This window comes from Lacerta agilis, chromosome 15, assembly GCF_009819535.1.
Source record: "Lacerta agilis isolate rLacAgi1 chromosome 15, rLacAgi1.pri, whole genome shotgun sequence".
Taxonomy (NCBI): Eukaryota; Metazoa; Chordata; class Lepidosauria; order Squamata; family Lacertidae; genus Lacerta; species Lacerta agilis.
This window is the reverse complement of record NC_046326.1, coordinates 40,251,675-40,273,003: the sequence shown is the minus strand read 5'-3', so window position 1 is coordinate 40,273,003 and position 21,329 is coordinate 40,251,675. Positions and strand designations below refer to the sequence as shown.

At 50.5% G+C, this 21,329-nt stretch overlaps 1 protein-coding gene across 1 annotated transcript in view; it reads left to right on the top strand.

Moving 5' to 3' along the window:
* Positions 1 to 12,810: 12,810 nt before the first annotated feature.
* DOC2B (double C2 domain beta) overlaps positions 12,811 to 21,329 on the top strand; it is a 108,317-nt gene continuing 99,798 nt past the window's right edge. Inside the window, 1 exon segment of the mRNA XM_033172587.1 lies at positions 12,811 to 13,414. Within this exon segment, the coding sequence (XP_033028478.1) occupies positions 13,039 to 13,414 (376 nt within the window). The 5' untranslated portion in view covers positions 12,811 to 13,038.

Sequence of the window (21,329 nt, the reverse complement as noted above, 5' to 3'; positions counted from 1 at the left end):
GCATGGAGAAAGTGGACAGATAAAAGATTTTCTCCCTCTCTCGTAACACTAGAACTTGTGGACCATCCAATGAAGCTGAATGTTGGAAGATTCAGAACTGATCATAGAATGGTAGAGTTGGAAGGGACCCTGAGGATCATCTAGTCCAACCCCCGCGATGCAGGAATATGCAGCTGTCCCATACGGGGATCGAACCTGCAACCTTGGTGTTATCGGCACCATGCTCTAACTGAGCTATCCATTATAAAAGAGAAGACTTCTTCACACAGAGTTAAACTATGGAACTCATTCCTGCAGGAGGTAGTGGTGGCCATCAACTTTGACAGCGTTAAAAGAGGATTGGACAAATTCGCGGAGGAGAAGGCATAATGACTATACTCCACAGCAATGTTTCTGAATACCAGTTGCCGGAGACCACAGGAGGGGAGAGTTGTTCTTGTGCTTGAATCCTGCTCGCTGGTTTCCCACAGGCATCTGGCTGGCCACTGTGAGAACAGGATGCCGGATTAGGTGGCCCAATGGCCGGATCCAGCAGGCCATTCTTAGGAGAGGAGCAGAATCTCACAGGCTCGTCATTTTGTGCTATAATAATAATAATAATAATAATAATAATAATAATAATAATAATATATTATTTGTAACCTGCCCATCTGGCTGGGTATCCCCAGCCACTCTGAGCGGCTTCCAACAAATATTAAAATACATTAGAATATCATAGATTGAAAACTTCCCTAAACAAAGCGCCGCCGTCAGGACTGTGAGAAAGAGCGTGTTATTTTAATCCCCATGAAACACTCAGTCATCCCTGTTACACCGTGTCAGATGGCGAGAGATCAGCAGGAGCGGATCTGCCAAATCGCCCCATGCGGATGCTGGCAGGATACTAACCGCAGCGACATGGAGCCAGAAGGACTCCGGTTTTAGCGCCGCTCCGTGGCGACCCCATGCCTCCTCTTTAGAAAGAAGCAGGCAGAGGAGTCTGCACAGAGCAGGGGATGGGGAGAAACCTGTGGTGCTCCAGCTCCCATCTGTCCCAGCCAGCACGGTCAGGGAAGGTGGGAGTTGTAGTCAGGTGGCGCTGTGGTCTAAAGCACAGACCCTAGGGCTTGCCGATCAGAAAGTCGGCGGTTCGAATCCCCGCGACGTGGTGAGCTCCCATTGCTCGGTCCCTGCTCCTGCCCACCTAGCTGTTTGAAAGCACATCAAAGTGCAAGTAGATAAATAGGTACCACTCTGGCGGGAAGGTAAACGGCGTTTCTGTGCGCTGCTCTGGTTCGCCAGAAGCGGCTTAGTCATGCTGGCCACATGACCCGGAAGCTGTACGCCGGCTCCCTCGGCCAGTAAACCGAGATGAGCGCCGCAACCCCAGAGTTGGACATGACTGGACCTAATGGTCAGGGGTCCCTTTACCTTTAAGGTTAATTCAGGGTGTTGAACCTGCAGCAATGGCATTATCAGCACCGAACTCTAACCAACTGAGCTAGTTTGCTCACTTATTTTAATTTATTTTATCGCATTTCTTGCATTTATATCCTCCCCATTTTATCCTCCCAAGAACCCTGTGAGGTAGGATAGCCTGACAGAGAAAGTGACTGGTCACCCAGTGAGTTTCATGGCCAAGTAGGGATTTGAACCCTGGTCTCCCAGGCCTGTGGGTTAAACCACAGAGCCTAGGGCTTGCTGATCAGAAGGTCGGTGGTTCAAATCCCCATGATGGGGTGAGCTCCCGTTGTTTAGTCCTAGCTCCTGCCAACCTAGCAGTTCGAAAGCACGTCAAAGCGCAAGTAGATAAATAGGTACCGCTCCGGCGGGAAGGTAAATGGCGTTTCCGTGCACTGCTCTGGTTCGCCAGAAGCGGCTTTGTCATGCTGGCCACATGACCCAGAAGCTGTCCGCTGGCTCCCTCGGCCAGTAAAGCGAGATGAGCGCCGCAACCCCAAAGTCGCCCGCGACTGGACCTAATGGTCAGGGGTCCCTTTACCTTTACCTTTAATGTTTGGCAAGCCACAGGTCTCCCATCCCTGCGTCAAGTGGCAGGAACAGCAAGTAGCATCAGGCCAATGGGCTTCTGCTTGCGCTTGGCCCTTGGTGCATGTCCAGTGATGCTAACTTCTGGCGCCAGCCTTGCCGACTGTACACCAGGGCTCAGGAACCAGATGCCGGGTACTGTGCTCTCCACCCTGACTCTAACCGGAGGAATAATGCTCCGTTCATGGGTGCTGCTTCGCTTTCGGAGTCACCGCCTGCAGTTGCCAGCGTGCCTCTTTGGCGGGTGGGATGAGGGAACCGGCTGGGTGGAAACGGGCACGAGGTTAATTGCTTTGTCAAGGAGCCTTGTCAAATCTGGCGGGTGGCGCCACGTCTTGCTTCTCAGCCTCGCAGGCAGGCAGCCGCTGACACTTTTAATTACCCTTGTTCATATATGTAAAACAAGGCGCCGAAATCGGCGACCAACTTGTTATTCGCAAGTGCCTGTGAAAAAGGCCGGAGGGGCTCCAGCACATGAGCCGAGTGCAAATGGCAGGAGCGGTGTGCTTGGGCTGGGGGGGGGGGTGTTTTCTGCTGGGATTTGAGGGGCTGAGCCTTCAGCTTTGCTGCCCCAAATGGCATTTGGGTAAGACAGCCATTGGAATCTCTGCTCCAAATTATGGGAAGGACCATAGCTCAGCTGGTAGAGGAGCTGCCTTGCATGCAGAAGGTTCCAGGTTCAATCCCCAGCACCCCCAGGTCAGGCTGGGAATGCCCCCAGTCTGAAACCCTGGAGAGCTGCTGCCTGTCAGTGTAGACAATACTGAGCTACATGGACCGGTGGTGTGATTCTGAATAACGCAGCTTTCTATCTTCTAGCCAAAAAGGTATCACGAAATGTGATGCTGCTACCAAGATGAAGATCTACCTGGATACCTGAAGAAGTGTGCATGCACATGGAAGCTCATAGCAAGAACAAACTTTGTTGTTGTTCAGTAGTCGTTCAGTCGTGTCCGACTCTTCGTGACCCCATGGACCAGAGCACGCCAGGCACGCCTATCCTTCACTGCCTCTCGCAGTTTGGCCAAACTCATGTTAGTAGCTTCAAGAACACTGTCCAACCATCTCATCCTCTGTCGTCCCCTTCTCCTTGTGCCCTCCATCTTTCCCAACATCAGGGTCTTTTCTAGGGAGTCTTCTCTTCTCATGAGGTGGCCAAAGTACTGGAGCCTCAACTTCAGGATCTGTCCTTCTAGTGAGCACTCAGGGCTGATTTCTTTGAGAATGGATAGGTTTGATCTTCTTGCAGTCCATGGGACTCTCAAGAGTCTCCTCCAGCACCATAATTCAAAAGCATCAATTCTTCGGCGATCAGCCTTCTTGATGGTCCAGCTTAGTTGGACCAACTTAGTTGGTCTCTAAGGTGCTACTGGAAGGAATTTTTTTATTTTTTATTTTTTGTTTTTACTATGGCAGACCAACACGGCTGCCTACGTGTAACTGGCTTTATGGAGGTGAGACATGGGCAACTTACGATTGCCAAGAGTGACACCTTAACCCCTTTCACATGCGCTGCATCAGGAAGATTTGGGGCATCACAGGGCAGGGCAGAATCTCAAACAAAGATGTGCTCTCCCAAGCTCACATACCCAGCATGTTTGCAGTCCTGTCTCAGCGATGTCTACGCTGGCTTGGTCATGTTCACAGAATGGAAGATGGCAGGACCTGCCCTCCCCCTCAGGACATGCTTTCCGGGGAGCTGGCTTCGGGCGCCAGGCCTGGTGGCAGACCAACTCTGCGCTACAAAAATGTCTGCAAACGTGGCATGAAGATTGGCAATATCAACCCTGCCCTGTGGGATTCCCTTGCAGATGAGCTCAGTGCCTGGAAACAGGCAGTCAGGTTGTGCATCCACAGCAGTGACCAGAGGAGGAATGACCTCTGGGAGGAGCGCAGAGAGAAGAAACGCCATGGCGCATCTGCAGCAGCACAACCAGATGTCTTCATCTGCCCCAGCTGCAACAAAACACATGTCTCCCCTATCAGTCTCCACAACCACAGCAGGCGCTGCTGCGACCTTCCAACAGCTTGACTTCACCCCCAAAGGTGCACGCTTCCATTGTCTCCCGAGACAGACGGACGCCGACGACAACAACAGTATCTTCCATCCACTTCTTGTAGTAAAGGAATCACCAGAAGGCCCTTGGAGGTGGACCTCAGTGTCTGAGCTGGACAATGGAGGTGGAGATGCTCCTTCAGGTCGATAGGGCTGAGGCCGTTCAGGGCTTTTAAAGGTCAGCACCAGCACTGTGAATTGTGCTTGGAAACGTACTGGGAGCCACTGCAGATCTTTCAGGACCGGTGTTATGTGGTCCTGGCGGCCAGTGTCACGGTCACTCTCTCAGACCTGAGCAGCACCCCCGGACGTTTGACGGTCTATTGGTAACTGCCCCAACGACATATGGAATATCCGCTGCCACCAGCCAGTATTCACTCTGGCAATGAATAACTCACTTCAGATTCAGTTTGTGGTAAAAATAAAATATAAGTTTCTTTATTGTTTGTACAAAGCGTAATGGTTTCAAATGACTTGGTGAAATGTTTAATATAGCTGTATGGTTATTCAGATAAGTATATTTCAACTCTCAACCTAGTATTCCCATAACTATCCCTAATGCCTCCTGTTTATTATTCACTCTGCTCTAGCTCTGCTCATTGGCTCTATCTCCCTCTATCACTTTGACTCAACTCAACTCCACTTCTAACCTCTAACTGCCTTTTCTATCCTCTCTAAATGCCATCCTTCCACACTCTAATTGCCTGGAGAGCTCCCATTGGTCAAGCTCCTCCCTGCCAAGTTAACCCTTGGAGAACCTTTAGGGGTGAACGCCACAGCCAGTCCCAGTCACCAGTCTAGCTGCCGCATTCTGGATTAGTTGCAGTTTCCAGGTGAACTTCAGAAGTAGCCCCATGCAGAGCGCATTGCAGTAGTCTGTTCAGATACTTTACAGATGCCCTGCCTCTGATCCCATTGGTTACCCAGGAGCAGTGGCGTAGGAAGCCACTTGGGCACCTGGAGCAGCAAACCTGGGGGCACCTGGGGGCGGGGTGTTGCTACACAGCGCACATGCGCAGCGTCACTACGTATGACGCATGTGTTGCTACGTAGCGACGCTGCACATCACACTATGTAGTGGGTTGCTGGCGGCACTGGAGTGGCGCCACCGACAAATCACGAGCAAGCCGCAGAGCGAAGCTTTACCGGTTGGCAGGGCACGGCTTGGGTATCGCGGGGGGGGCGCTGAGTGTCACCCCTCCAGGGTGTCACCCGGGGCGGACCACCCCCCAACGTACCCCCTTGCTCCGCCCCTGCCCAGGAGGCCCATAGACACTCCTCCTTGCCATTAGACTCTAATGCCCAACCTGGGTAGGTCGGGATCTGTCCAGGTCCTGAAATTTCTTCCCGAAGAAGCTACTTCCTGCAATTCATCTGTTCGCCACACGGGGCAGCAACGCACCGCATCCAGCATCGACTGAAACTCCATCCAGCCTCCAGCCTCTGAATCGAGGATTGAGGAGCTGCGTTCCTCCCAGTGCCCTTCCTTAGGTAACAACTCTCTCACACTTTTTAAAGACACACTTTTCCTTAACAGGTACATTTTCGCACACCTCTTTTTGACTGGAAAAGACAATTGTCAAAAATCCGGAGCATTGCAGTGTGTGGAGGACAGCTGGGTTTCGGTTTGCGTACTGATTTGGGGAAACATTAATTATATATCAATTATAAATTGAGAATTGCTAACCAAATTTCGTCCCCCTACCCTGGAGCAGCGCAGGGCTTGGCAGTAGCAATTTCTGTTTCAAACGACGGTCTTTTGCGGTTGATTTTTAATTTCCCAAAGCTGCCCCCAAGCACCGGGATCAAAATATATATTTTTTAAGCAAACAAAGCTGGTTTTCTGTGTAAGGAAAGGGAAGGAGGCATTAGGTTTTGTCGCAAGGCTGTCTGCTGGGTAATCTCCCCGACTGGCAGCTTTGCCACTGAGTGATGCATTACAATTAGGCGGAATTAACCTAATAAGAGCTGGTGAACTAGAGGGCCTCTCCTTGCCCCACCCACTCTTGGCCTGGCTTTGCAAAGGAATTGCAGGATCCACCTATCATGCTCTTGCTTTTTTTTTTGGAGAGGGGAGCCTTCCTATTTCTGGGATTTGAGAACAGGCCTTGCCAGTTGCTTCCGGGGATTAATCTTGAGTTGGGGGGGAACCGGGAAAGAAGCAATAAGTAACAGCAACTCCAAACATGTGCAGAGGAGATTTGACTCGTCATTGCTAAGTCTCTAAAGCCCAGCAGTGGAGATTCAACCATCACCCTTCAATTTCCCTTGGAAAGAGGGTGTGAGCGCTAGATCGTAATGGGGCATGGGCAACCCACATCCAAGAAGAAGAGGAATCGCTATTTAATGTCCTCCATCTCCTGGCTTTCAGTTCCTGGTGCAACAGCTCCCTCACTAGGACTTAAAAATTCAGGTCCTGCTGGTCAACTGGTCATTTTTTTAAAATATCTATCTGTCCGTCTGTCTGACTAAACAATTTACATTCCACTTAACTGCAGTCTGTAAGCGGCTTACAAAGAGGCAATACAAACAAATATCACAGAAAGCTATAAAATCAAACTTTGAATTCCTTCTGTATTTGTCGTTCCTTTCGCCAAGCCTGGGGTTCCCAGCCTCTGTTTCAAAGCCCAGCTAAAGAGATGCTCTGAAATAACAGGTGACCGTGACCCACAACTAGGTAACCCCCTCCCCCTCCCATGTAGCAAAACTCCCACAAACGAGCGTTCATTTTCTCCTGCCTGTTATCCGGTTCCTTGCAGCCCTGGAAGGAGGGAGAAATCTCATTGCTTCTCGTAAGAAATGCCTTTGGGTCACAATGACATGAAGAAACCATGCTGGACGTTGAATCTTGCAGTTGTCGGCTGGGCTCACGAGCTCTGAGTAGAAATATTTTGCTAAGGGGGCTAAAGAGAATGTGGGGAGGGGTGGGGGCATCACTGTCAAAATGCCCCTACGGACCTTCCCAGGTCAACAAAGGAGCCCTTCTTGGCAGCTCCACTTCCCTCAGAAGCTGAGGGTCAGGAGATGGCCTTCTCGGTGGCAGCCCCCAAGGCCCCATTTGCAACACACATTTAAAGCCCTGTGATATACCCTTTGTTTATTTGCTACATTCAGAATCTCTCTGCAGCCACAGCCCTGATATCACAAGCTTGGAGTAGAAAGCTCCCCAGCGGCGCTGACTTAGGCTCCAGATTATGGGTGCCCAATGGCCCCCGTGATGTCACGTGACATCATGATGTCACGTTACATCACACATGCTGCAGTGGTGCCTGGCAGACTGGTGCAACTTCCGAGGTCGTGTCCGAGGCCTCCAGCATGGCTTCTGGTTTCACCAGAATTCACATTTTTTGTGTGTGGGGGTGCCCAGGCCCCCAGGGCCTCCTAGAGTTGCCGCCAGTGGGGCTGCCGATGGCTACTAGCCAGAACGGCTCTGCTCTGTGCCCACAGCCGGAGGCAGCAATGCTTCTGAATATCAGTTCCTCATAAGGCATCAATGGTCAAAGGCCTGGAAACTATGCCTTATGAGGAACGGCTTACGGAGCTGGGTATGTTTAGCCTGGAGAAGAGAAGGTTAAGGGGTGATATGATAGCCATGTTCAAATATATAAAAGGATGTCATATAGAGGAGGGAGAAAGGTTGTTTTCTGCCGCTCCAGAGAAGCGGACACAGGGCAATGGATTCAAACTACAAGAAAGAAGATTCCACCTAAACATTAGGAAGAACTTCCTGACAGTGAGAGCTGTTCGGCAGTGGAATTTGCTGCCAAGGAGTGTGGTGGAGTCTCCTTCTTTGGAGGTCTTTAAGCAGAGGCTTGACAGCCATCTGTCAGGAATGCTTGGATGGTGTTTCCTGCTTGGCAGGGGGTTGGACTGGATGGCCCTTGGGGTCTCTTCCAACTCTATGATTCTATGATTCTATGAAACTGCAGGAAGGGAGAGCTTCTCTTCTGCTCTGATCCTTCTTCTGGGTTTCCCATAGAGGCACCTAGTTGGCCACTGTGAGAGCGGGGTGCTGGACCAGATGGGCCACTGGCCTGATCCAGCAGTCTCTTCTGACGTCCTTAAAGGTCTCTGCCCCCCGCACAGAGCTTACCCTCCGAATTTCGGCAGCAGAGGTGTAGAGGTGAAGATGGCAGCAACGACGGCACGATTTCGCCAGCTGCACAAAGGGAAGAGGAAGCCAATCTAGGCGTGGAAGGAGGGGTGGTTTCTTCAAATTAAATTCTGGCTAACTGGGCACAAGAGTCCCTCCGGAAGCCCCGGTTCTCTCCAGAAGATGTGGCAGCAGCTGCTCTGCCTTGCCTGCCTTTTCCAGAACAACCCCATCCGGGTTAAAAGTCGAACAGCAAAGATGAAAGGTTGCACGTGCCTCCTCCTAGGCTACAAGAAGCCCGTGACGTTGTCTTAATTAGGCCCACGCCAGTTCCCACTAATGACTTCCTTCCGACTCCTCAGCGGACTTAACCGAGTCTCCTTCCCTGTGCAAATGTTCACCAGGATCATCTGCCTCCTCTGTTCACCGCCTCCTTATCGGGAGACTCTGATGTTCAGGTGCATTCGGAGGCGATAGCAGGACCCAGGAGGCCGCTTGCCAGCTCGCCCCCATCTTTATCGCTCATTCCTGCTTCAAGACCATTATTTGTTAGACTAGGCTGGAGACGGAGGGACAAAGCCACTGCCTCCCTCTCAGCCTCAGCAGGCATCAGATTCGGTCCTGTCACCTCGACCCAGAACTTGACTTGTTCTCTGGTAGCTCTGGCTCCTTCAGAGGTGGGGCTGAGGGCCGCATTCCCCCCTAAGGCACCTTCTGAGGGCCACATGCCAATGGTGGGCAGGGCAACATTCCAAAGTGGTTGGAGCTAAACTATGGAACACAGTGCCACAGGATGGCTGTATTCTGCTTCTACAGTTGGAGGTAGCGATAACAACAACAACAACAACAACAACAACAACAACAACAACAACAATTTATTTGTATCCCACCCTCCCCAGCCACAGCCGGGCTCAGAGTGGCTAACATCATATAAATAAGACAATACGCATAATACAATATGCAATATGCAAATAACATTCAACATTCATTAAAATAATTTAGAATATTAAATATCAGCATTTTAAGGTTAAACAGAAACCCACTCTTAACAGTTACAATAAGTAATTTCTAAACTCCAATCAATAAAACAACAGCAAGCCACAGTGCATGTGGGAATGTTCAGGAATACAAGAGAGGATATATTATTTTATTATATCCTATTTCACAACTTAGCAGAGTTACATTCCCCTTTAGTCACACAGTGGATGCTTGCTCAGGTTCGCTAAAACCTCTGTAATAATATAGTCCTGGTATTTTCCCCTTTATTCCCTCCTAAAAGATAAGACACAACACAGTCTTCTATAAAAGTATAAAAAGTTTACTTACAGACATCTGTTCACAATTGGATCCCAGAAGGCAGACTTAGCTTAGTAAAAGTAATATACTTGGAGACTATCCCATAAGGGAGATAGTTCCTTCATCTTTGGCTAAGAAGATGTTGCTTCCTTGAAGAACGAAGTCAAAAGGAGAGAGAGATGGTGGCCAGCCCTATGCTTTTGTTTTACCTGCACAGGTGAGGCCACACCCACCTCTAGTCACATGTAGAGGAAGTCTGTCCCAGCCCAGGAGAAACAGGAAGTTCCGACTGGCTGGTCCAGACATCCCCTTCTATGTCCACTCTAGGGATGTTGTACTTGACTGCTCCCATGTTTCACATCCCACAGTGCACAACATAATACAATACAAAACAAGAAGCAGAGACTGGAGGGTGGGGCAAGGCAGGTGGAAAGAGGCCTTGCCTGATGGAGTCTCTCCCCTCACAGTTCTTCCTCCAGGCACAGCTTCCTTCTTGCTTCTGAATACCAGTTGCTGGACACCGCAGGAGGGCAGAGTTGCTCTTGCGCTCGGATCCTGCTTTGAGGATTTCCCACTGTTTGGCCACTGTGAGAGCAGGGGGCTGAACTGGGTGGGTCACTGTTCCGACCCAAACTTCCATGCCTTTCTTTCTGTCCTGCTTCCAGGGAAGCGAGAAGCGTTGTCAGAGTTCAAGGACACAGTTCCAGCCAGGGGAAAGATGCTAAAGGATTTCGGTTCTGTTTACGAATTGGTTCCTGTGAAACATCTCAAAAAGAGTAAGATAACAGTGACGTCAGCAAAAGAGGTGTATAAAACCATCGCGTCTACAAAAAACAGTTTTAGAATTTTGTGTATGAAACAATTCAAGGGGGATGCAGACCAGAATAAGGAAATTCTCCATTTAACAGGTTTGTTGACAAAAGTCTTCAACAGGCACCAAAGAGACAATAGAAGTGGGGCCTGTTTTGAGATGAAACAGGAGGGAGTTTGAAAGGCCCTTTTCCCTAGATTGTATGGAGCAGACCTCCAGATAAAATGGTATCTGCAGGAGGCCTTCTCCTGCAAAGTGTCAGTGGTTATTTGGTTGGGCTGGGGGGAGAATTGTAGACTTGGGAGGGACACCAAGGGTCATCTAGTCCAACCCCGGCAATGAGAGGAATCGCAGCTAAAGAAAATCAACCCAACTTGCATTTAAAGGACAGACTACCTGATCCACACTTTCCTAAATGATGCACGAACTGGAATGCAGCCATCCTTTGGAATTTGGCCCTTCTCTGAATTTTGCCAGCTGGTTCTGCAACCAAGTAACGTATACAGAAAAAGGAAAATGGTGAAGCATGTGCATATTAGCCGAAATAGCACACCCAAATTAGTTACGTTAGGGGAGGGGAAGCTGCTCTGCAAAGTTGCATGTGTGTGTTAAATAGTGTTGTCTACAAACGTGCGTTTTGGGAGAAATTTGCACTAAACGGATGATGGCGTCTCGTAAGAACTTTAAAATAAATAGACCACAATTTGCTGTGGAAATGTGGAGTCATAAAACATAAGATGAGAAATGCAGAGAAACCCAAATACATCTGTCCCTATGGGTTGGGCATGTATAGGGGTGAGATTATCTTTTCTCATCCAATATAAACTGGGAATCCTCTGTGAGCTCTCTGAGTGCTCTGCCCAGCTCTTAGCAACCTCCCCAGGGTATGACACAGGTGAAAGGATTTATTCTTAGGACAACAGAGCGAGGAGGTCCAGGGAAACCTTGTGTCAACCTGGTTCTTGACCATGCGCAGAGTGCAGCCGTCGCTCTGCAAAAGGACTGTGTGCTGAGCGGCCGGGCCAGAGGTAAACAAACACAATGTGGTTAATTGGAGAGCCCCCCTCCCCCGGAAGGCAGATTTTGTCACTCAAAAGTACACTCGTTTTAATCATGCTCGGATACTTTTTAAATGGCCCATTGACTCAGCCCTGTGTCAGAAAGTCATGGTTCTGAGTCACATCTATATTCCGGTTGCCTGTTTAAGAAAAGGAGAGGATGTGGAAGATGATCGAGGTGGTGAAATCATCTACCTGCAAAGGAAAACTGTTGAGGGATTTGAGAATCATTCCTAAGAAGAAAAATGAAAGCATTTTTCTTTTTTTAGAAGGGAGGAGGTGTATATGAGACGGGTTTGTAAAGGAGCGGGAGAAGACGACTAGGAGAGGGAAGAGGGTTTTTGTTGTTGTTGCGCCTCACTCCTGTGGCGTCATGAATGTAGACTATGGAATCCTCAAAAAACAAAGATGATTGGAAGTAAGTTCAGGGTGTACACATGGGAATGCTCCCTTCCCGCGCAATGTGTGATGATCTTGTGGAACTCACCGACACAAGCTCTGAGAAGGATTGCCTATATGCAGCTGCAGCCTGGAGAGGGCGAAAGGGAAGCAGGGCTCTCCTGAGATTCCGTTTTTTGTCCCCCGCTCCCTAAACTCTTTCTGTCCCAGTTGGTTCAGGAAACAGGTGCCTCAGATATTTTTTTTCTCTCCTCCTCCCTTTCCACTCCCTTTTCCTTTTCTGCTGTGTCCTTTAGATTACAAACCTGAGGGCAGAGACTATCTGGAGGTTTCTCTTTGACCCGCAAGCTGCTCTACGAACCTTCGTCCCCCCCCCCAAAAAAAATATCTCGGCTGAAGCAGCTTTTCAATATTGCTTTCAATTAATAAATGCTGGCTGGTGAGCGCATTCCCGAAGGGCAGCTGCGTTTAGCTGCCACAGTGAAAACAGAGCCTCCAGTCTCAGGGCAGCCTACCACTTTGGAGTCCCAGATGCTGGTGTGTGTGTGTGTGTGTGTGTGGACAGACCCCTTGCCCTGCTTGCCGCTTCCTTAGAGGCACGCGGCTGAGTCCAGACAACCAAACCCACCCGAGTTTTCCCGCTGTCCTCTTCTTTGCGGCTCAGGATGTAACCCTGCAGACCGAGAGCCATAGGTGCAAGCGGCTGAAAGTCAGGCTGGGCGCTGCTGCTTTTGTGCGTGTTTTTAAAAAGCAGGCAAGTGGCAAATTTGTTGGGTTTCTTTTAATAAAAACAAAAACCAAAAACCCAAGAACCCTTCCCTGCCTGTGCTGCTCCTCCTCCTGTTAGCGATTGGAAAGGAGCAGGAGGCGAGAGCGGGCGAGGCAGAGGACTCCCTCCGAGACCCCTTCCAGCAGCCAGAGGGGGACAGCACTGCCCCTCGCCCGGCCACCTGCCCCAGCCTCTGAATTCCTCCCGGCTCGCCTTTTGTGGCTGCGAGCTGGTGACATCACCCCTTCCTGCCCCTCCTCGCCTCTCTGATCCGTCTCAGGTTTCCCACCGCCCCTTCTTCTCATCCGACTGGCGGTGTCTGTGAATCTAGACGGGGAGAGAGAGAGAGAGAGAGAGAGAGAGGCAACCAGCAGCATGAGCAGATCCCCGGGGATCCCGAGGGCACAGCGGACCCCGTAAGGCTCCGGCGGCGGGGAAAGCGCTCCTCCACCCGCGAGCCCACCTTGCTCCGCTTTCTCCTCGGACCCCCCCCGACGTACTCCCGGCGATTCTCCGAGAGCCGTATGCATGACACTCCGGAAAGGCGAGCGGACCACCATCAGCATCCAGGAGCACATGGCCATTGACGTCTGCCCCGGACCTATCCGACCCATCAAGCAGATCTCGGATTACTTCCCCCGCTTCCCCCGAGGGCTCCCGGCTACCGTCAGCCGCAGCAACAGCCTGCGCTCCTCGCCGTCGTCGTCCTCCGCTGCCGGGCAGCTGGCGGTCAGCCCCTCGGAGACGACGGCGCCCCGGGAGGACGACGAAGATGTGGACCAGCTCTTCGGCGCCTACGGGACCGAGGCGCCGGCCGAGCAGCCGGCCAAGCGGCGAGCTGAGCCGGAGGAGGAGGCGGCGGCGGAGGCGGTGGACCCCGAGGGCTACGAGTCGGACGACTGCAGTGAGTTCCGCAGGTCTCCTCCTTGAGTCGGGTTGGGGGGTTGTGCAAGAGCCTCGTTCTGTGGTTTTGGGGTGGTGTTTTGCCTCGTGAGCCCAGGCTCTCAGTCAGTTTCGGTTTTTCTATTCCCCCCCCCCACCATATCCATAGAGTTCTCCACAATGTGCGTGTCGTTTTTTTAAATCCTCGCGAAAATTCACCAGCGTTTGGTGCAAATAAACTCATTTTTGCAAGCGATCTCCCGCACCCGCCAGATATAAAATTTGCTTGTTCTTCCCGCTGAGATCTTCCTTTTTATTCCTGCTTTTTGTTAAAAGAAGGCAGTTTTATTTTTATTTTTTATCTTTTGGTAAACATTGTGTGGCTGGAGAGCTGCATTGCAAATTTCAGATCAGTGCAAATTTCAGAAAGTGCGAATGGGAAAGGCTCAACTTGACACGCACCCCGGGTCAAATTTCTGCCCCATCCCTGACTGTGAGTTTTCCTCCTTCTAATCTATATTTGACCGAGTTTCCAGCACGCTGAGCCTTTGGAGGTCAGAGGAAACCTTGGAAGCTCAGCCGGCCTGTCACCTGTGACAAGGACAATCCGTTGGGTGGCCTCCCTCCCCCCCCCCCTTTGCGCCAGCCTGCTTGAAACAAATGCCGGTTGCGCAAAGGAGCTTCACATTCGCACACTTGCGCACCCGTGCCAGCCCCACTGGAGAAACCAGAGGGGAGCTGTGAAACAGGACCCCCCCCCCGTGGCTTGCACCCACCAGTTGCTGATTGGCACGGGCAGCGGCGGAGATGGCAATCGCATGGATCGCATTGTCCTCGTCCCCGTCCCCCCCCTCTCCCGCCACCCACCGAATCCATGAGAGAGAAAACAACCCCTTGTGTTGCAAGGGCGCGCGAGCTTTCGTCAAACTCTTCCAGTTTGGCAGAACAAACATTGCGCTGTAAAGGGAGACACCCTGTCCCCGAGCCTTGCGGAGCCTGGCACACCGGCAATGCCACCCGTTTTTAATTTTACACATTTCCTTTATAAATCTTCCCTCCTTCCGTTTTAAAACAACACCATGCCTCCTTTCACCCACTCCCTTTGGCGCTTTCTCTCTCTCTCATAACAAGGCACGCACAATCCCCTTACTTTGGGGGGGGGGAAGGTCTCCTTCTTCTCTGCAACCCAAACCCGTCTTTCTCTCTCCCCCCCCCGTCATTCCTGCAGCCGCCCGCCCCCCACTCTGCCTTCTCCGGTTTCTTAATCCCCCTCTTTCCAGTGTCGAAATTCCATCAATTCCCTCCTCCTCCACCCCCCCCCCGTCCTCAAGCTGCCGACTTTAGCCCCCTCCCGACATCCCCACCTCGTCAATGTCACCCCGACAGGCAGCCCACCCTCGGTGGGGTCGGGCATTGCTACAGCCGCAGTCCTCCGCTATGCAGCCAAAGAGCTTGTTCGGATCGCTCCTCCTTGCTCGACAAAATATAAACAAGCAAGGGGGGGGAGCCCCCCCCGCGCGCCTCTTATTTGAGAACTAGGATGTTTCAAAGACACCAGTTGCATCGCCTTCTCTGGTGTGGCCGTGTTGGGAAGGGAGGGGGGGGCGACTCGGGTCCTCGGCAGGTTTGAGCTGGTTTGAGAGCAAGGGTAAAGGTGCTTGGAGTGGGGTCCTTCGTTCTATGCAAGGCAGGCTAGACCAGCTGATGGATCCGTTTAAGGAGAAATCTGAGCCGGGGAAGAATCTTGGTGTCTTTCGCCGCCACCTCTCTCCCGCCTCGATAAAACTCCCAAGCTGTCATCTTCCCAGCACTGAGATGGGGAGAGAGCTCTCTGGTGTAGTACGAATGGTGCAGGAAATATTTTGCATAACCAGAGCGTTGTATTTTTATTTTTTTTATTTTTTTTTAGGAAAACAACATTTTTTTTTCATTTCATCCCAAGCTGACTGGGTACAGCTGCATATTAACCCTGCCCCCCCCCTGCCCCACCACCTGTTTCAATAAAGAAGCCTCCTTGTCATTGGCAGACACATATGCAAGGCACGGGATAGGCAGGCAATCACAGAACAGGAGATTTGGAAGGGGACCCAAGGGTCATCTAGTCCAACCCCCTTGTGATGCAGGAATCACAGCTATATTTGTGTGTGTGTGTGTGTGGGGGGGGTATTTTTCAGCTACTCTTGATTGGAGGAAAGAGCCTGGGGGAAGAGGGAGAGTTGCAGTGTGGCATCCAAACTTGGAAGCCGAGTTTTTTAAAAGGGTTGGGGGAATTGTCAGGGTTTAGGGTGTGGAAGAGGCAAACATCGCCTCTGCTTCTTGTGGTAATTTAAAGTACTCTGTCTGTGTTAAGGTTCCCCTCCCCATCCACCCACCTTTATTCTTTTTAAAGCTAGCCCTGCTTCTCTGCCTTGGCAGGCAGAAATTCAAACTGTGATGCTCAGAGTGAGCCCATGATGGAGGGAAGCTTCACCTGTTGAATGTTTGTTCCATGTGCGCTTGTTGAAGGAGGGGTGGGCAACCAATGGCCCTCCAGATGTTTCTGGACTCCAGCTCCCATCATCCTGGGCTATTGGAAGGTGATGGGAGATGGACACTGACAGCATCTCGAGCTCCACAGGTTCCCCACCTGTCCTGAAAGGAGCTCGGCAAGGAAAGGTAGGTGTGTTGATACGTTGCCCCATTGCTGATAGGCTGCCCTCTGTTCTTCAGATGCATTGGGTCTCTTATATCCCCTGCCCATCCTTCGCACCTAGGGAGAAACAGACAGCTGATGGGAGAGCTGAGAATCCTTGGAGTCAAATTTTTGCTCACCAGCAGACACCTGAGTACGTTGCTCAGCTTTGTGTGTTTTCCCCATCTTGGTAGTCTACCTTGCAGGGCTGGTCTGGGGTGGGGAGGAAATGGGTTAGATACTGTAACCGCTTTAGCTGTAGCTCAGCAGCAGAAAACATGCTTTCGAACGGCAGGTTTGATCCACAGCGCCTCCAATGGGAAGATTTAATGGTAGCAGCTGCTGGGGGGAGATTCCTGCCCCTGTATATATTCAACCATTTTTTCTAACTCAAGAGGGCTAGAAACTTAACCCCCCCTTTCCCCCCCAAAATGGAATATTGTGTACTCCTAGGACTCTAATGGGGGGTGGGAAGGGTGGAGGGAGTTTAGGAGGAAGATATGGCAAGTTGTCCTCTCCCCCTTCAAGTCCGCCAAGTTAATCAGGCCTGCTCTTATCCTGCTAGAGAGGCGAGGTGCAGTTTCACACCTTTGGAGTCCTGCACATGATCTGCACATGGCACTAGCTGTCAGAAGCAGGAAGTTGGTTTGTCCCAATCGAGTGTTTTTTTCTGGGATACTTGGAAGCGCTGGAAGAGAAGGACAGCTAAAACGGATGGTTCTCCAGCACCTGGTGTGACTTGGTAATATTCTGAAAGCGTTTGAAGCAGGGGTCAGCAAACCTTTTTCAGCAGGGCACTGTCCCTCAGACCTTGTGGGGGGCCCAGACTATCTTTTGAAAAAAATAAATTAACAAATTCCTATGCCCCACAAATAACCCAGAGATGCATTTTAAATAAAAGGACACTCATGTAAAAACACGCTGATTCCTGGACCGTCCGCTGGCCGGATTGAGAAGGCGATTGGGCCGGCTCCGGCTCCGGGGCCTTAGTTTGCCTACCCATGGTTTGGAGGGAAGGAAAATGCATCTCTCTGCAGCCTGTGCTCCTCAATCCGGAGTGCCATGCATTTTTTCCAGGCATGTGGGGCTCCTGCACTCCTGCAGCTCCATGAGCTTTCCAAACCATGTAAGAAGCTATAGCTGGTGCTCCAAACGAGCGTTCCAAACACTGTATACCTGAAAGAGCGTCTCCATCCCCATCGTCCAGCCTGGACACTGAGGTCCAGCGTTGAGGGCCTTCTGGTGATTCCCTCACTGCGAGAAGTGAGGTTACAGGGAACCAGGCAGAGGGCCTTCTCGGTAGTGGCGCCTGCCCCGTGGAACGCCCTCCCAGCAAATGTCAAGGCAATAAGCAGCTATTTTACTTTTAAAAGACAACTGAAGGCGGCCCTGTTTAGGGAAGTTTTTAATGCTTCATGCTGTATTGTTTTTAATATTTGGTTGAAAGCTGCCCAGAGTGGCTGGGGAAACCCAGCCAGATGGGCAGGGTATAAATAATAAGTTGTTGTTATTGTTGTTGTTGTTGTTGTTGTTGTTTTATAACAAGGGGGCAGGAGCATCTATAGACAGCCTGTGCAACTCACTCCAGAGCTGCAAGCATTTTGACAGGCATCAAACATGTAGGTGATCCACATACATTCCAGCTACAGCAGTTGCAGAATATTTGCTTTTTAACAAGGGGGTGGGAGCAGCTCTCTGCAGCCCTGTGCCCCTCAATCCAGAGCTCCATCCCCCCCCCCCAAGTCAGGTGGAGGTCCTGCACTGGCGCAGCTCCACACACATTCCAAATACGTAGGAAGCCAAACAGTGAAAACATCTGGCGACCATTTTTCTGTGGAAATGGGCCACACTGCATCCCGACCCCACTGGTGGGACTTCTGAATTGCTTCAAACTCACGATGCTTCTCAGTGTCAACACTTTCAGCTGCTTAACCAAAAAAGCGTTGCATTGCCTAGAGACCCGTTTCTCATATGAGAACTGATCTTGCATTATCTATTTTTAAAGGAGGGCTTGCTTCTGGCCTCTGAGAAGCAGCAAGGACCCGACTTCACCAGAGAGTGGAAGTACTTGATCCAGAATTAGGCCATTTTCTACTCTTGGGTGACAGTCCGCACTGACAGAAGTCACGTGCCAGAGGATAAATGGGTCCACCTGAGGGGGGCAGCCCCACTTTGCAGAAGTAAATTGCTAGAGCTGGATGAGAATCTCTCTGAGGCAGTGATTCCCTAATATAACCTTCCACTTTTGACTCATTTTGAGATGCACATTATTTTTTACTACTGAGGACGAGAATGAGAATGACTTCTTAGGGCATGTGGAATCTCTGGTCTGAGGTCCAGTTGTGGCCCTCCGCTCCTATCTCTCTGGCCCTTGGGCCTCTTTCCAGGCCACGCCCCCTCCCAGAGGCCACACCCTCCTTGAATGTGTTTGCCTGGCTGGAAGCGTGTCCTGGAACTCAAATACAGTAATGGCTCTTGCTTCCCTGGATGCAGGATAGAAAGGAGGGTGTACAAGTGTGCAGAAAGTAGCCTATACTGCAAAGGTAAAATTTACATGAGTGGCCCCGCCCACTTTTGCCTCTGGCCCCACCCACCTCAGACGTTTGCCCAGAAGGAGTTTCACCTCACCAAGCTCAAAATATTTCCCTGCCTCTCTTAGGAGATCAGAGAGAATGGATCTCCTATGGACCTTAAAAGACAGGAAAAAAATATATATGGAGGTGACTAGGCGAGACATTACTGTAAGGTGCTTATTTGATCTTGTTTGTGCAGATAGAAGTTAAGTGGTTTATATTAAATAAAAGGGAGAAAAACAGAAATGGTTCTTCTAACAGGAAAAGCTTCAGGCAGCTGCCAGCGATCATTCTGCCAGGGTAACAGCTTTCTGCAGCTGCTCTGAAAATCCTTGGGTTTCGATTTTCAGGTAGAAAGGAGTTCCCAGCACCATTCATGAAAACACTTAGGTGGTGTGGAATATCTAGCTTTCCCCGGCGTTGATCAGAACCAGTTCTCCCTGGCTGCTGCTGCTTCGTCGTTCCTAAAATATTTCGCGTGAGTGATCCTAGTCTATCAGGGAACCTACAGTGATCGCATCGCAGCAACTCCACAGCCCATCAGGGATCCCATAGTAGATGCAAACCACCACTGGGTTTTGTGGCTAGTTGGAGTGCAGGATCCTGCCCTTTGCCAACCGGATTTGGCCGCGTGGCAACGTCGCTGAGGGAAATGAACAAGCAGGTGTTTCTGCAAGGAAGGCCTTGGCAGTGTGAGGGTGGCGTGCGGCGTGTCAAAAAAGGCATTTGGCGTTGCCAGAAATGTTAGTGACAAATTGTCATTCATTTCAGCACGGTCCTAGCTCTTTCCATTTTGCCCCAGAGGGTAAAGCATGAAAGGGAACACATTTACACATTTGCGAAAATGCTAGTATCTTAACATCCCCTTTGAACCTTTATCTAGAGGGGTTTTGGATGTTGGGGGAAGGAAGCATTCTCCCCCCCCCAGGAAGAAGGGGGGGCCAGTGTGGCTTAATTTCATTGCCGCGTGTTGGAAAATAAGAGCCCCACCCTATCAAAAGGAAAGGCGCGCATCTGGGAGGCTGTGAGCAGGCGAGAGTGAGCAGGTAAGGAGCCCTGGTGCGGATTAAATGTTTGGTAGCATATCAGGTGGTGCCTGCTGAGATGGGGCGACTTTTCTGCTAGGAGAGGCGCAATGAGCAGTAATTTGCCTCAAAAAACAACAACAAACAAACCACTGCCTGGAATTGAAGGAGAATGGACTTCCCGGCCCTCATCTTCCTGGAAGGTAGTGGTCCCAGATGGATCCTGGGGAGGCAGCTGTTGTTCGGCACGTCTTGGAGACAGAAGCTCTTAATCTGGGGCTCCCGAGAATTGAGAGAAATGGGTCTTCGCCCCTCCCGACTCCCCCCTCCCCACAACCTTCTAAATGCAGCTGCACAGCTTTTCAAAGAATAGGTTTTCCTGCCACTTTATCATAAACCACTGTGGTTAAATAGAAAAAGGAGTGGTATGATGTTACATTGAACTAACACAACAGAAACAAACACATATGTGTGCGCACATATTCATCTACATACACACACACACACACACACACACTTTTATATCTACATACTCACATTACAATCTTATGCACACACGTGTGTGAATGTGTTTATATGTACATAGTCGTCATTGTTTATTCGTATGGTACCCTTCTGTAGTTACCGGTAAAAGCATTCTCAAGGTGCCTTGCAACAGGAAAACGTTTACATGACTACAAAAATATAAAGAAAGTAGCCATAAGGAATAAATATAAATTCATCACCACGCCCCTTTATCTTTATTTGCAAACATATTCCAAAACAACCCAAATGCCTCTCTCTGTATGCACACACATCTCTCTCTCTATTTACACACACACACACGTGCCTTTTTCTATACCATGTTTGCACAAGTCCGCCATCACACTGTTTTCACTGCCTGTTTCCCACTGATCGCGATTTTGCAGAAATCACGCCGGTTTCTCATGTCGGCGGCTGCTTTGGTTCTTTTGCTTTCTTCGCCCTCCTCTTTCCCCCATTCTTGTTAATGAATGAAATGTTGCGTGTGCAAACGGAGCGGTCTTGGTCTCACAAAGAAGCCAAAGAGAACTGGCGTCTCTAAGAACAAGAGGCCAGGAATTTCAGGGAAGCAGATTTTGGATAAAAGTTCAGAGATGCATCCTGATGTGGGGCAGATGGAAGGTGGGATCCTTCCTTCACTGAAGCTTTTTACACAGAGGATGGATAGTCACCTGAGAAGGATGCTGTCATTGCAGACCCTGCATTGGGAAGCGGGGTTGGACTTGATGTCCTCTGGGGGACCCTCCTAGCTCTAAAATTCTGTGCAGGCTGAGGCCTGAGATGAAGCTCTTTGTTTGTGATGGCTTTGCTTGTGGGTTGTTTTTTCCCCCTGGCATAGGATGAGGACTGGCAGTTCAGAGTGGCACGTATGAGTTACTGCCAGGTTGCCACCTCTCTCTCCCCCAGCAGGGCTCCTGTGCTTTTAAGACGATTGCGGTAGTCAGGAATTCAACAGGTGCAGCTCCACACCAGAACCGGCATGGAGATCTGACGCTGGTGAGAAGGCGGTTCTCTCCCCTCTTCTCAAGCTAGGCAGGAGCCCACACAGGCCAGACGGCAAATATTTTTGGGAAGATGGCAGGTAATTATCTGCCTTCTCTCTCTGAGCAGAGATGTTGCTGACTGGAGGGCGATCTCCAATGGACA